Source organism: Colius striatus, chromosome 21, assembly GCF_028858725.1.
Source record: "Colius striatus isolate bColStr4 chromosome 21, bColStr4.1.hap1, whole genome shotgun sequence".
Classification (NCBI taxonomy): domain Eukaryota; kingdom Metazoa; phylum Chordata; class Aves; order Coliiformes; family Coliidae; genus Colius; species Colius striatus.
In genome coordinates, this window is record NC_084779.1 from 213339 (window position 1) to 228793 (window position 15455).

General features: G+C 51.5%; 2 protein-coding genes across 2 annotated transcripts; one reads left to right on the forward strand and one right to left on the reverse strand.

Annotated features, from left to right (window-relative positions):
• Positions 1-1716: 1716 nt before the first annotated feature.
• LOC133627478 (forkhead box protein J1-like) lies at positions 1717-6795 on the forward strand. The gene is made up of 4 exons (XM_062013218.1): positions 1717-2223; positions 5194-5314; positions 6119-6481; positions 6542-6795. Exons 1-4 carry the CDS (start codon positions 1717-1719, stop codon positions 6793-6795), a joined length of 1245 nt encoding a protein of 414 aa, XP_061869202.1.
• Positions 6796-8483: 1688 nt separating this feature from the next.
• LOC133627479 (E3 ubiquitin-protein ligase RNF128-like) lies at positions 8484-13488 on the reverse strand. The gene is made up of 6 exons (XM_062013219.1): positions 13083-13488; positions 12217-12464; positions 11465-11536; positions 10785-10867; positions 9451-9547; positions 8484-8657 (listed from the first exon to the last, which is right to left on the reverse strand). The coding sequence occupies exons 1-6, from the start codon at positions 13486-13488 to the stop codon at positions 8484-8486; spliced, it is 1080 nt and encodes a 359-aa protein (XP_061869203.1).
• Positions 13489-15455: the final 1967 nt, after the last annotated feature.

Consider the following 15455-nt stretch of genomic DNA (forward strand, 5'->3'; position numbering starts at 1 on the left):
TCCATCACTTTTTTTCCTCAGTTCCCAAACACCCATGGAGTTTTCATTGCTCTTTCTGTGCCTGTTTCGTTCCCTTTACTACTGCTTGGTGTTTTCCTTACTTCCTTCATCAGTGGGGATTGTTTTCTTCCCATTTCTTTTCTCTTTTCTCTCTATTTTCTCCTTCCCTTTCCCTTTCCCTTTCCTTTGCTTTTCCTTGCTTTGCTTTGCTTTGATTTACTTCTCTTCCATATTATTTTTCTTTTTATTCTTTCATCCACTTACTTTCCTTTGCTTTCCTTCCCCAAATTTTGCTTTGCTTTCCCAAGCATTGCTTTCCTTCCCATACCTTTGCTTTGCTTCCCCAAGCTTTTGCTTCCCCAACGTTTTTCTTACCCAAACTTTTGCTCCCCCAAACTTTGCTTTGCTTTCCTTCCCTAAACTTTGCTTTGCTTCCTCAAACTTTTTCTTCCTCAAACTTTTACTTTCCCAAACTTTTGTTTCACCAAACTTTGCTTCCCAAAAATCCCCAGGGTCGAACCACCACACACCTTGTTAGCGCCCAAGATGGGGCGAGATAACAGCAGTTTTACAGCACATGCATTGTCATTGTAGTAAGCTCCTGAGTGCAAAGCTCCTGTGCTGGTCTGGGAGCCTTGCTGTAATGCAGCTTATCTCTCCCTTCCCAATGTTTGGGAACACACTGCTACTAACCCTGGCTCTGAGCTGGGCTCTAACCTTGACAGCTTTGCTAAGCTGGCTGCATGACTGTGAAAAGGATGAAGGGGCCTGGGAACATGATGGCCCAAATAATAGCTGTGAGTCTCATTCTGTTGCTGATGGATTTACTGTGCTGTGGGAGCTGTCTTGTATTGTATTCTTGCTACGTATTGTAACCTCTTGGCAATGGTGCATCACCCAGACAGGGCTGTACCAGAGCGGAGAGAATATCTTCTTGGCTGCAAAGCTCTGCAGAGAGCGGTGTGGGGCAGCACGGGGCAGCGGTGGGGGAAGGCTGGCGAGTGCCAGAGCCCGTGAAGGGGCGGCACGGGGACGGCAGCAGCGGGGCCTCAAGTGCTTTGTCCCCGGCTGCTCGAAGAGCCCAGGGCCGCGCCGGAGGCCGCGCTCCGGCCCTCGCCGGCTTCAGGAGAGCTCCGGCAGGGACAGCTCCTGCCGCTGAGGGAGCGCAGCCGCCGGCGGGGCGGGAAGCGGCGGCTCGGGCTCGTTCGTCTGCGGCCGGAGAAGCCGAGCAGAAGCGTCCCGGGCCGCGTGTGCTGCCGGCGCGGGGCCGGGCACGGGCTGTGGCCGCCCCGAGCCTCGTGTCGGGGCAGAAAAGGCCGTTTGTGTGTGCGCGGGGCAGCGCCGGCCCCGTCCCGCGCCTGCGGCGTCTTTTGAACCGCGGCCGCGCGGCTCGGGCCGGGACCGGTGCGCGGCTGCGGGGGCTCGGCCGGGAGCGGGGCCGCACTCGCCAGCCGGCTGCTCGGGCTGCTCGCTGCCCGCTGCCTTCTGCCTCACACACGCCGGCGCTGCGGCTTTCGAGCCGAGAGAAAACAGCCGCGGAGCCTCGGGGAGCCTCAGCCCGCTGCCTCTCGCCCGTGCAGCGGCTGCCCCGGGTCTCCTTCCCTTCCCTTCCCTTCCCTTCCCTTCCCTTCCCTTCCCTTCCCTTCCCTTCCCTTCCCTTCCCTTCCCTTCCCTTCCCTTCCCTTCCCTTCCCTTCCCTTCCCGTGGGCTCGGGGAATGGAGGAGCAGCCAGCACGCCCAGACATGGCTCAAGGCAGCTCCAGCAGCGACTGGGAAGCCACTGAGGCAGGGAGGAGCTTCAGCTTGGAGGACTCTGACGACAATCTGACCAGTCTCCTGTGGCTGAAGGACTTTTCCTTGGCCAACACCGGCTTGGCCAAGTCCTCCTGCTGCCTGGGTGGCCCTGACCCCCCCAGCTCTCAGCGCTGCTCCACTTTGGCTGCCCCGTGCTCAGCCCTGGCTGCTGAGCCCGCCTGCGGGGCTCTGTCCCACTCCCCCTGCCAGCCCATCTCCTCCTCAGCCTCCAGAACGGTGCCGAGCCCTGAGCTCGCACAGGACACTGGCCACAGGAGCAACCCTTCTGTCAGGCCACCCTACACCTACGCCAGCCTCATCTGCATGGCCATGGAAGCCAGCCAGAAGCCCAGCATCTCCCTCTCTGACATCTACAAGTGGATCAGGGACAACTTCAGCTACTTCCGACACGCTGATCCCAGCTGGCAGGTAGGAGACTGGCAGAGCTCTTGCCTTTGCGCCCCTGTGCCCACAGGGCTGGGGAGGCTTTGCAGAGCCCCAGCGTGCAGGGGAAGGGCCTGCGGGGATGCTGGGTGCTGCTGGGAGGAGAGCAGCACGGGCAGCTGCTGAGGAGGGGCTGGGATGGGCAGCAGCTTGGGGCTGAGGCTCTGTGGGCCGGGGCAGGGCAGGAGAGACCCGGGTGGCTCATCCTTCCCCTTGTGTCCCTGCCAGCCCAAAGCCAGAGCGTGCCAACCATCCTGGGGGCTGCTCCAGGCAGGGCTGGGCACGACCCTGCAACCCCCTGCCCAGGTGTGGCCACCTTGTCCTCAGGCAGGGGGGTGTGCAGCAGCTCCTGAAGCCCAGCACAGGGAAGGGAAGGGAAGGGAAGGGAAGGGAAGGGAAGGGAAGGGAAGGGAAGGGAAGGGAAGGGAAGGGAAGGGAAGGGAAGGGAAGGGAAGGGAAGGGAAGGGAAGGGAAGGGAAGGGAAGGGAAGGGAAGGGAAGGGAAGGGAAGGGAAGGGAAGGGAAGGGAAGGGAAGGGAGAAGGGGACCTGCTGGTTCCTCTCCAGGCTCACCTGGGCCCTCCCCATCCCCTGTGCTGGGGGCACCTACGGGAGGGATTCAGGACAGGAGCTGTGTGCCAGTGGGGTGGTTTCTCTTCCAACTCACGGCTGGATCCTCACCGTGCTCGTCATCAACTGTGCTTAGTAACAAAGGCAGGAAGGTTTCCAGCCCTTCTCTGCAGAGGGCTGTTGCAGGCAGGAATGCTCAAGGTGTGAAGCAGCCAGGGAAGAACAGAGGCAGCCCGGGCTGCAGGGAGTTTGGGCTGAGGAGGGCAGATGGGGAGCAGAGACATCAGCTGCAGTGTGTGACCATTGTACAGTGCCGTTCAGCTGTGGCCGTGCACTGAGCACAGCCTGGACTGTTTGCAGGGATTTCTGTGCTCCTGCTCTTCGTTTCCACTTCTTTTTTTCCTCTGTTGTTCAGTGTTTTTTCAAATGGGATTTTGTTTAATTTTACATATTTTGATTTTTCCTTTCTTCCCTCCTTCTTTCTTTTCTCTCTTTCTCTTTCTATTTCTTTTCCTTTAAAGTTCTTTCTCCCCTTCTTTCTTTATCTTTGTGACTTCCTTTGTTTGTAATTATATTTTTTTATATTTTGTTTTTCCTCCCTTCCTTTCTTTTCTTCCTTTTCATTCTTTTTTCTTTCTTTCCTTCTTTCTTACTTTCTTCTTTTTTTCTTTCTTTCCTTTTTCTTTCTTTCTTCCTTTCTTTCATTCGTTCTTTCTTATTTCTTTTCTTCTTTCCTTTTCTTTCTTTCTTTCTCCCTTTCTTCCTTTTTTCTTTCTTCATTTCTTTTATTTTTTCTTTCTTCCTTTCTTCCTTTTTCTTTCTTTCGTTCTTTCTTTTTTCTTTCTTTCTCTTTCCTTCTTTCTTTCTTTCTTTCCTTCTTTTTTCTTTCCTTTCTTACTTTTATTCTTTCTTTTTTCTACCTTCCTTTCTTTCTTTCTTTCTTTCTTGCTTTCTTTCTTTCTTTCTTTTCTTCCCTTATTTCTTCTTTTCTTTGTTTCTTTTATTCTTTCTTTTCTTTTTCCTTCCTTTTTTTTTCTTTCTTTCTTTCTTTCTTTCTTTTCTTCCCTTATTTCTTCTTTTCTTTGTTTCTTTTAGTCTTTCTTTTCTTTTTCCTTCCTTTTTTCTTTCTTTCTTTCTTTCTTTCTTTCTTTTATTCTTTCTTTCTTTCTTTCTCTCTTCCTCTTTCTTTCTTTTCTTTCTTTCTTTCTTTCTTTCTTTCTTCCTTCCTTTTTTTTTCCTTTTGTTTCTTTTTTTCTCCCTTTCTATCTCTCTTTCTTCCTATCTTTCTTCCTTTCTTTTCTTTCTCTTTCTTCCTTTCTTTCCTTTCTTTCTTTCTTTCTCTTTTTCTTTCTTTCTTTCTTTCTTTCTGTCTTTCTGTCTTTTTTCTTTCTTTTGGTCTTTCTTTTTTCTTTCTTTTATTCTTTCTTTCTCTCTCTCTTCCTTTCTCTCTTCCTTTCTCTCTTCCTTTCTTCTTTTCTTTTTTCCTTCCTTCCTTTCTTTCTTTTTACTTCTTCCTTTCTTTCTTTTCTTGTCTTACTTTCTTTCCCTTTCTTTCTTCCTCTTTCTTTCTTTCTTTCTTTCTCTCTTCCTTTCTTCTTTTCTTCCTTCCTTTCTTTCTTTCCTTTTTTCTTTCTTTCTTTCTTTTTTCCTAATTTCTTTCTTTCTTACTTTCTTTTCTTTCTTTCTCTTTATTCCCTTTATTTCTTTCTTCCTTTCTTTCTTTCTTTTCTTTCTTTCTTTCCTTTCTTTCTTTCTTTCTTTCTTTCTTTCTTTCTTTCTTTCTTTCTTTCTTTCTTTCTCTTTCTTTCTTTCTTTCCTTTCTTTCTTTCTTTCTTTCTTTCCTTTTTTGTGTGTGTTTTTCAACATTTTTGTTGAACTTCCTTCCTTCCCTCTTATTTCCCTTTCCCTTTCCTTTTCCCTTTCCCTTTCCCTTTCCCTTTTCCCTTTCCCTTTCCTTTCCTTTCTTCCTTTCCTTTCCTTTCCTTTCCTTTCCTTTCCTTTCCTTTCCTTTCCTTTCCTTCTTCCTTTCCTTTCCTTTTCCTTCTTCCTTTCCTTTCTCCTTCTTCCTTTCCTTTCCTTTCCTTTCCTTTCCTTTCCTGTTCCTTTCCTTTTCCTTTCCTTTCCTTTTCCTTTCCTTTCCTTTCCTTATTTCACTTTCCTCTTTCTTCTTTTCCTTTCGTTTTTGGCTATGTTCCTAACCAAGCTCTGCACATGACACACAAAAGCTTCTTCTGTCCATGGAGCCCAGGATGCCCTGACATTGCTGTCTCCTCTCTTTGTCCCCAGGCCACAATGTGCCTTTCCCCCAGCCCCACACAGCTCGGTGCCGCAGCACCAGCCCAACACTCACCATTGCTTTTGCTTTGCTGCTTCTCTTCTGGCTCTAGAGATCCATCCGGCGCAAACTCTCCTTGAACAAGAGCTTCATCAGGGTGCCCCAGGAGAAGGGGGAGCCAGGCAGAGGCGGCTTTTGGACACTTCACCCGGAATATGCCCAGAGGCTCAAGAGTGGGGCCTGCAAACAGAGCAGGATGCCCCCAGCACACAGCCACATGGTCTGTCCTGCAACAGCCCCGCAAGGCACAGGGAGCCTGGCCACCACAGACACCTCCTCTGGCACCTACACTTCCATCCTCAGTGTCAACAGGGAGTCGCAGCAGCTACTCGAAGACTTTGAAGAAGCCACCAGCAACGAGTCTCTGACTGCAGCGGATGGCAGATCCGGGCAGAAGCGCAAGAAGCCATCGCCTGCAGGAATGGCCAAGGTGTCTTGGCTTTGCAGCCCTGCTCTGCTGAGCCAGGAGCAGCAGCCGGAGCTGGGAGCACTGAAAGCAGACTTGGACAGAAAAGACACCTTCAAAACCAACCCACGTGGAGACCTTGACAGGAAAACAAGGTTTGACACCACAGTGAGCAGAGACATTGCCTGCTAACGGCGGAGCATGCCCCCAGCACACAGCCACGCAGCCTGTCCCGCAACAGCCCCGCAAGGCACAGGGAGCCTCACCACCACAGACACCTCCTCTGGCACATACACTTCCATCCTCGGTGTCAACAGGGAGTTGCAGCAGCTGCTCAAGGAGTTTGAAGAAGCCACCAGCAACCAGACCCTGGCTGCAGCAGATGGCAAAGCAGGGCAGAGGCACAAGAAGCCATCACCCAAACCAATGGCCAAGGTGTCTCGGCTTTGCAGCCCTGCCCTGCTGAGCCAGGAGCAGCAGCCGGAGCTGGGGCCACTGGAAGAGGATTTTGACTGTGAAGCCATCTGCAACACCAACTCATGTAGAGAACTTGTCACTAAACTGAGCAGAGACATTGCCTGCAAACAGCGGAGGATGCCCCAAGCACAGAGCCACCCGGCCTGTCCTGCAACAGCCCCACAAGGCACAGGGAGCCTCACCTGCACAGACACCTCCTCTGGCACCTACACTTCCATCCTAACTGTCAACAGGGAGGTGCAGCAGCGGCTGAAGGAGTTTGAAGAAGCCACCAGCAACCAGACCCTGGCTGCAAGAGATGGCAAAGCGGGGCAGAAGCGCAAGAAGCCATCACCTGCAGGAATGGCCAAGGTGGCTCGGCTTTGCAGCCCTGCCCTGCTGAGCCCGGAGCAGCAGCCGGAGTTGGAGCCACTGCAAGGGGACTTGGACTGGGAAGCCTTCTTCTACACCAACCGACGTGGAGGCTTTGACACCAAAACCAGCTTCAACAGCAATGTGGACAGTGACTCTGACTCAGAAAGCAGCTTCATCACCATCTCGAACCGTGACTCTCCACTTCTGGAGCTCACAGAACCAAACAGCCCCGCAGAACACGAGCCAGAGCGGACGGCACACGGGCACCACATCCACCAGCTCCAGGATGGCCAGGAGCAGCAGCAGCTCCTCACTGAAGCCAGCGTGAACAACCTGGACTTTGATGAAACCTTCATGGCCACTTATTTCCTGCAACAGGAGTTGGACAAAGAGACAAACGACTGTCTCTACTACTGAGTCAACAGAGAGCATTTGCACAAAGACAAGGATGCCTCTGCCAGCAGCTGAGTGAGTGGAGCACTCTGACATCCCTCTTATCAAAGGCCTGTCACCGTGCAGAGGATGCTCCCCCATGCTGCTGGGACAAGATTTCCCCGAGACAGACACATCCCCAAGGATTTCACAGCTCAATTGTAAGATTAGTCATGGGAAAGATGGAGGGAGAAAAACCAGCCTCTGGTCTCGTGGTGATTGTTTTTGGCAAATTCTATGGCAAAAACATGCACTCCAGGATGCTCAATGGGTCTCTCGCTCCTGAATCCCATTGCATCAAGAGTGCCATTCCATGCTGGTTTGGACTGATCACAGCAACGTTAACTGACAAGTCAGGATCATGTCAGTGACTGTAGTTATTGACTGTCTTGTTTCCTGTCTTTTCTATCGCTGGTATTTGCTGCCAGGACAGTTCCCGCGCACTGTCAGCCTCTGCTGAGCCTTTAGCAAGAGCCTCATTCGTGACACCACATGTGGTTCGTGCCCATTGGATATCACCTGTCAGCTTCTGAACGTCTGTTAAATGAGCAATTTCTGTTTTAATTGCCACCTTGTAGGAAAGATCAGTGTTGTGTTCCCCAAAACATTTCCAGAGACCGACTGGTGGCCTGGCTCTGTTTGAGCAAAAGTGCAGCAGTTCTTTGGACCTGCTTAATGAGGCGTTTTTGTCTCTTGGCCCTTCATTCTCTCAGCTGGTCATGAGATGGACCCACGTGGTGTGCCAAAGCAGGCTGCAGGGATGTGCCTCACCAAGTTCCCAGCTCCCAGCAGGCTCTCACAGCCGCTCTTCAGCTCCGGTTGGAGGACGAATGGGCCAGGGGAGGGAGAGTGGGCGTGTGTGGTGGTGCAAAGGGAGTCCTGGGCAGCTCGATGGTGTTATAGAATCAGCGCCGCTCTGCTCTGCTCTGGCGAGACCCCATCTGCAGTTCTGCATCCAGCTCTGGGGCCTCTGTCAGAAGAAGGACACGCAGATGTTAGAGTGAGCCAGAGGAGGGCATGAAGGTGATGAGAAGCTCCCGTGAAGACAGGCTGAGAGAGTTGGGGTTGTTCAGCCTGGAGAAGGCTCCAGGGAGACCTTACAGCAGCCTTCCAGTCCCTGCAGGGGCCTGCAAGAAAGATGGAGAGTGACTTTTCACAAGGACATATAAGGAGAGGACGAGGAGTAATGGCTTGAAACTCAAAGAGAGACGATTTAGAGTAGATGCAAGGAAGAAATTTGTCTCTGGTCATTGACCCTCCACCCTTGTGCTGACTCCTCTAAACACCTGCTATTTTTCAGGGATGCAATTTTGGTTAGTCAAGGCAGATGATGTCAGCAGAACCCTAAACAGGCTGTCATAAATGTCTGTGTGACTCCACGGCAATATTACCAGAGTCAAGTATTAGAAACATTTAGTATCCATTTAGCAACCATCACCACTCGTGGCCACATCATTTCCAGCATCTTCCATTCAAGCCTAAAGCATCTCCACACAACCCAAAGACCTGTTGCACAGTGCTCCAAGGAGACTCAACAAAACAAAGCTTTATTTAAATATTCTAACTGGATATAAATTAGGAACTATTTACAACTAATCTGTCAGGGTTTGGTACCCATGTATGGCAGCAGGCTGCTCCTTGCCGAAGGCCTACGCCCTGCTGTTGGATCCTCCTCAGGATCCAGTTCTCCCACGTGGTGCCTCTTCCTCCGCCACGTGTTCATCTCCTGCTTGTACAGCAGCCTGCTCAGATGGTGCAGTTCCACCAACGTCACCCACTTCATCAACTGTGGAGACATTTTCTGTGCCACTGGATCCTCTGGCTTGCTCGGCCGCTTCTATGTCCACCTTGGTGAAACAAGAGGAAACAGTTCAGTTGCAACTTCACAGGAGGCTGCATCTTCCCAGGAGAGCAATGCCTGCAAGGACTGCAGTGAGCTTTGACACAGAAATAAACAGAGGCTGAACAAAGCTCTGCTGTTAACCTCCAGCATCTCGGGGGAAACTGTTGCTGCCTAATAGAGCGGGAAGTTCGGGTGCAGCTTCTGCTTTCCTGAGCCAGCTCTTCCCTCGTACTGCCCAGTACCAGGACAAGAGCTTCTTCCTTCCACTCAGGGCACATCTCTCTCTCCCCATGGCAAGCTCTGGCACATATTGAGCGGGCCCAGGCACTGGCAGCCCCCGGCAACAGCATCTTCCCCCAGCACTGGCCACAACACATCAGAAATTCCTCAGACACCCACACTAACACTTTCCCTTTTGAAGGACTGTGGGGCCTTAGGAACTGAAGAGAGGCTGGTGGCAGGGACAGAGGGAGCTGTCAAAGTCAGCCTGAAGCCTTGAGAAACACCCTCAGCTGCAGGCACAAGAGTGACGAGCGCTTCTTCAGCCAGGCTTTACAATCAGTTGGGGCTGGGCTTCTGCCCAAGGCTTTGGATGGTCCCAGCTCAGAGCAGGGCAGCATCAGGCTTCGCCGAAGGGGACACGACAACCAGTCCTGCAGCCTCTCGCCGCCGACACGGCAACGCCTGTGCTTGGCTCCTGTGCTCTGCAGCCCAGCAGCAGGAAATAGCTCCAGCCGTGGCTGCCGCACCAGCCTCACTCTGCAATGGCACCTGCACCAGGAAAGGTCCGGCCTCACCTCAACACGCAGCACGTTGACGATGTCCCATTTGCACAGCGGGCATGTCGCGTGCTCCAGGAGCCAGGGGTCAATGCAGTGCTGGTGGAAGAGGTGCCTGGGGGAGAAGGAACCACAGCTTAGGGCTCAGAGCAGGAAAGCTGTTGATGGAGCAGCTATGAAGGCCCACCTAGAAACAGAGTGTATTCCTTCTAGCATGGATTACCTAATTCCAGTTGAAATGTTTGGAGCTGGGTTATGCTTATTAGGATCTCTATACAACTTGTGAGAAGCCAGCATTATCATCTTTGCTACACCAGCCTTAAGCTTTCTTATTTGTTAAATCTGTGTACAATCTGTTGCCAGCTGATCATTTGACTACTGCACATATTGACATCTCAGCCTTAGCTTTAAGGTTATCTTCTGTCTTGCAGATGCAGATGATTAAGTAGCACTTCTTTCTGTTAAAGCTGCATCGAAAGATCATCTCACAGAGTTAAGCCCTCAAGATAAACCCTATTGCCACACATTATCCTGTTTATTCCCAGTGGATACTTGGCAGGCTGTGGACTCAAGAAAGCAAATATCCTTCAGCCATTAGAAGTGCAAACATGGGCTTCAGTGAAGACATTTAGTGCCACAGTGGGTCTGAATTAGGGCACAGATTTAAGACGACTCCTTCAGGTCCTGTCGTCTACCAGTTCCCTCAGCCTGAACAGAAACAGCAAGGCAGACAGGCACTGCTCAATAGTAATCAGAACTGTGAGACAAGTACAGAGACCACCACAGCCAATGCTCCCATCCTGCACCCCAGGATGATGCCCAGACTGTCTAGTTCAGCCCACGGGAGCGGCATCTCCTTCCAGCTGCACCAGTTGAACGTCTGGAGTGCAACTTGACATTTCCTTGATGCAGGACTTGGGTTTTTTTAGCATAAAAGAAGTGCTTTCTGCTAAACTACCCAAGTCAGCATGGTTGAACAGGTTTTGCAGGAGCACAACCCTCTTAGTAACCTGTAAGCTGGCAAGAAATGGGCATCGATTGGCCAGTTACCTGCAGTTTACAGGTAACCTCCTGAGACACCTGCAAAGGAAGAAACCTTTCAAAAGCCCTGGCATCCCCAGGAGAGGCACTGCCAACCCCACTTGTCAGCCCCCTCACAGGGGAAGTTATGAACACGGGCCATCAAGGCACACTCCAAGGGTCTGTTTCTACCATTCCTCTTCTGCAAAACTCTCCTTGACAGAGATGCAGATTCTTACAGTGCTTGATTCAAATTCCCACAGCAGAAGGAACAAGCAGGAAGATGCTCACTTCCACACTTTGCGTTGAGGGACAGTTTGAAAGAAACTCACTTGCAGGTCAGGACACGCACGACTTCCTTCGGCTGGAAGGGCTCAAGACACACAACACAGATTTCTCCTTCAGGTCCCAGCTCCTGAAGGGGTGAAACGAATTCACAGCATTAACAGACTTGGAGAGCTTCCCCTGAGCTACAGTCACACATACTGCACGCAAAGGGGTCTGGCTACAGCCAGCTGAGCCTGCTCCTGTATCGAATGGCACAGAAACACACCGTGTGGATTACTCCGAGCCAAGCCCACACTTCAGCAGAGCCACTGAAGGTTTCATCCCATGGTGGGCAAGAACAGCTGCAAACCAGCACTGGGTTATTTGAGACACTTCTGGAGAGGTTTAGAAACTGCTGCCTCCAGCTTTTGTCACAAAAAGAAGCACCAGGGAAGCTGATGAGACAGACTGGTTTGCCTCGAAGCATCCCTGCCGGCCGATGCCGACCCCTCACCTCAGCGAGCCCAAAGCAGCAGCTAAAAGCAACCGGATTGCTGAGGAGAACGTGCAGCTTGGACAGTCCTGCACCCCAGGAAAGGGCCTGGTCTGACAGAGGAACCATCTCTGCAGCAGACAGGGACAGGCTCAGAGAGACTTGCACATCCTGCACCAGTGCTAAGGACAACGCTGGGGGTTCTGTGCAGAGTGGGCTGTAACGCCTGGGTGCTGATGGGCTCAGGCCTACCTTGTCCCCTTGCTTCATGGTGCGCAGCTCGAAATGTTCTATGGCCAACTTAGTCATGGCCCGCAGCTGTTGCTGTAATAGAAAGCAGTCCAGGTTAACACAGTCCTTCACCTCTCTAGGGAATGCTTAGGAATCCTTCCCAAGTGCCTGCTGCCAGCAGGGACCAAGTTTAGAACCCAGATGTTATCAAATGAGCAGAGTAAGCACGGCCATGCTCTTTAGAGACAACGTGAAACCGAGTTTTGGGACGTACTGGTGTGGTTCTTGACTCAGGATGACACATCAACAAGGCCACAGACAACATCACTGGCCATCTGGACTGTTAAGGAGGGTTAATACCCTGAGGAAGTGAACTTGACAGTTCTGTGCTGACTGGAAGGCAGTGAGCCACCTTCCACACCTGCCTTGTTTGTCCACCTTCTTGCACACAGGCCCCACCATGCAGTAAGAAGAAAATACACATTCAGAGAAGAACTAGCAGGTTGTCAACAGTTTAGTTAGGTGGCTCATGAGGAAAAGGCTTCTCTCTTTTAACTCAGAGCTAAGCAGATGTGCCACCAAACGTAGGCCTTCGCTGGGACTGCGAGACAGCTTGACTGGCTCTCAAGAGACGCTCAGCTTTCTAAAGAAACCCATGGCATAGCTGTACATTCCTGACGTGTGCAATTCCTGCTCAAGCTCCTGCCTCCACCAGTATTTTGCCCTCAAGATACAAAGTCAGGGGTGTAACAAGGAAGGGCACACAAACTCACCTGACTGTCAGACAGGGCCGTCGCAATCCTGCGTCTCTGAAAGTAATAACGAATGTAGTTGTACAGGGCTGATACTTCTATTATGAGAAAAACCACAATGATGATGATGAGGGTGTACTGGAGCATCGAGAGATGATGTGTTTTCTCTGCTTTTATAGCCATGGTCACTCTCAGGCCGCTCTCGATGTGGTGTAAGATCTCTGTCCCTGTCAGGTTGCCAATCATAATGGCAACGATGTTTTCATCACCTGCAAAGGAGAAGAGGAATCTCTGCTCAGTTCCAAGGTGTTGTATAAAAGCCCTTGTCTTATACACGTCCCAGTTCAAGTGCTACAGAACAGACTGGAAAGTCTCTAACGAGCATTTGCAGATTCAACTTGAGCTCATGGACCGTGTCATCTCCATGGGCTTGTGGAGCTCACAGCTCTGGCTGATTCCCTGGGAGGTGCAGATGGGAACCATGTTCAGAAGGTCTTCTCTCCAGAGCACTCCTCACTCCCGTAGAGGACACACGTGCTCATCATTTCAGACCCAGCACATGGACCATTTCCATTTTCATGTGCCTTTGAACTGTATTAAAGTGATGATCAATCCTGTCCGGAGTGAGGTCAGTAGGGACTGTGGAATGTGCAGGATCTTAGGGGTGCCGGGCACGCAGCTGTTGGCTTAGGGACGCTTCCTGCACCAGCTCTGCCTCTCTCCCTGCTCTGCTGCTGCTCCTTAACGTTCAGTACTTCCCCAGACACCGAGCAACCAAAGCCAGAGATCATCCACAGACTCCTCCTTCCTCACAGCCTGCCAGGGCAGCCCTGGGCCGAACCTCAGAGCAAGGCTGAGGTCTGAGCACCCCACATAGCGATACTCACCGAGATGCTTCATGGGGAAGACGTCGTTGCCTTTGCCCTCCGCGTTGTAGATCACAACGGCCGCCGCTCCCCGTCTGGCTGCCACCCGGATTTTGTCAGCAAAGCTGCAGCTGCCGCTTGGGATCAGCGCGATCCAGAGCCGGTGGCTGGCGCTGAACTGGGTGTCTGGGGCGCAGGCTTGAAGGCTGCCGGAGGCAGGAATGGCCACGATCCCCGAGGCGCTACGGCGAGGAGATCCTGAGCCATAGATGCCACAGTTGCACTGCTGGGTGACACTGCTGTTGCTGGTGCTGTTAAAATAGACCAGCTCTAGAGAGGCACTGAAGACAAATGCTTCTGTGGTCTCAAATAAAGTGCTGGCAACCAGCAGAAGGCAGAAGAAATGGAAGCTTGCTGCTTTCTCCATTGCTGGTTGCTATAAGCACAAATGTAGTGGCCTGGAAGTCTTTTTGTCTGGCAGTGGGTGGTTAGCCCACAACCTGCCGAGGAGTTTGGAACGGCAGTTCCAAGAGGCACTTGACCCTGTGCCACTGAGACCTCCAAGTGTCACTGAGTTGCTCTGGAGCCGGGCCTGGGATTCGAGTGACCCGCCCTCCCATTGTGACGCGTCAGCCTTTGGCCCCTTCACAACCTTCTGCTCCTTCTTCACAAAGCACAGTTCTGCCCCTCCTCTCTCCCAGTACTGCTCAAACTCCAGCTTGGATGATGCTCCACTAGAGATGGCTCCAGCCTCCTCCAGCACTGTTTCAACCTGAAGGTCACTCCAGAGGCCCAGGCCATCTTTCATTTGGCTGTGGAAGCTCGGAGTTCTCACTTCTCAAAGCCATCTGTGGTGCAAATGACCTTGTTCAAAAGGGGCAGAGTGAGGGGAGTAAGGAAGGAAATTTTCCAAAACTCCCCATGTTGCAGACTGACATAACCAAGTCATTCCCCACATTGCTCCTGACAGATTCTTTCAGTCATCCACGCTGTCCCTCACCCCCCTGGCAGCCCTGCACAGGCCGCTCTGTGTGTGTTCATCCCAAGGACTGCAGCTCCTGTCCCCTGTGTGTGCCTCTGGGCTTTCCAGCACAGCCTGTGCCGTGGCCCCTCCTCACACAGTCTCTGCCCGTGCAGGCACACTCACCCGGAGCTGCTGGTGGCTCTCAGTCCTGCCGTTGCCCTCCACGGGTTGCAGGGGCACAGCTGCGTTCTCACTGTGGGTTGCAGAGGGGTGTCTGGCCTGGTGCTTGTCGTCCCTCCGTCTCTGTCTGTGGGATCCATATGGTCGTCTCCATCTTGTCCCACTCCGACATCTCCTCTTTGGCTGAAGATTTTCCTTCTTCAACAGTGCTGGCAGAGGCGCCTGACTGGCCAGACTGGGCTGGAGGAGAGGCCCCCTCAGTGCCAGGACAGTTTCCAGAACTGTTTTAAGGGAGCAGCCCTGCAGCCGCCCGAAGCAATAAGTGGCTGCACAGAACCCCATCACAAGCGTGCATTTACATGGAGGCCCTGTCAGTCACAGAAGCTTTTTATTACAGTCACAGAATGGTCAGGGTTGCAAGGAACCTCTAGAGATCATTCAGTCCAACTCTCTGCTAAAGCAGGGTCACCTTAGTTGAGGTGCACAGAAACGTACCCAGGTGGGTTTGGAAACCTCCAGAGGAGACTCCACACCCTCCCTGGGCAGCTTGTGCTTACATGTGCCTCCCTCATGTTCCAGTGGCACTTCCTGTGTTCCAGCTTGTGCCCATTACCCCTTCTGTCCCTGGGCACTGCAGAAAAATGACTGGCCCCATCCTCTCAACACCTGCCCTTTGGGTATTTATTTCTAAGTGTTGAGAAGATCTCCCCTCAGATTCTTGGAAAATGGAGATGGCTTTCAGAAGTGAAAAGATAATGGAGAGAAGTAATGCAAGACACTGACAGAGATTAATCCCGTTATTTATATTCCTCAGGTTGCAGTGTTACTCTGGTTTTACATCACATGAAATAAAAATTGTTCTTACCTCTCAGATCAATGACTTAAGTTTTATACACTCTGAAGTACCATTGGCTACACACAGTCTATCTTCCTCTTGTTTTCTTTGAAATTAGTGCTGGAACCACAAGAAATGTACCAATGTAAGCTCTGAGAGTTCGGTTCTTTGGTTGGGTATGAGTTGTACAGTTAGGGAATGTGCTCTGATGGTATTTCTTCCCTCAGCAGGGGCAATACACTGCAACAAGAAAGAGGATTCCTATGACATCTTGCAAGGTTCCGTTAACATGGCAAAATCAACATGACTCAGACTCAGACACCAAAAATACTTTGGTTTCATACTGGTGTCAACAGACACCAAGTGATATAAACCAGTGAGTAGTTTCTTTGCAGATAGGATCTTTATCCTGTGC

Bases quoted from the DNA above. Each gene is read 5' to 3' on its own strand.
- LOC133627479 (XM_062013219.1), bottom strand. From the start codon at position 13,488: ATGGAGAAAGCAGCAAGCTTCCATTTCTTCTGCCTTCTGCTGGTTGCC. The intron at 11,537-12,216 runs GTGAGTTTGTGT...TTTCTATTACAG, and splicing joins CGGCCCTGTCTGACAGTCAG to CAACAGCTGCGGGCCATGAC. The intron at 8,658-9,450 runs GTGAGGCCGGAC...TGTTTCACCAAG, and splicing joins TCAACGTGCTGCGTGTTGAG to GTGGACATAGAAGCGGCCGA.
- LOC133627478 (XM_062013218.1), top strand. From the start codon at position 1,717: ATGGAGGAGCAGCCAGCACGCCCAGACATGGCTCAAGGCAGCTCCAGC. The intron at 2,224-5,193 runs GTAGGAGACTGG...TTCTGGCTCTAG, and splicing joins ACGCTGATCCCAGCTGGCAG to AGATCCATCCGGCGCAAACT. The intron at 6,482-6,541 runs GTGGAGGCTTTG...ACTCTGACTCAG, and splicing joins CTTCTTCTACACCAACCGAC to AAAGCAGCTTCATCACCATC.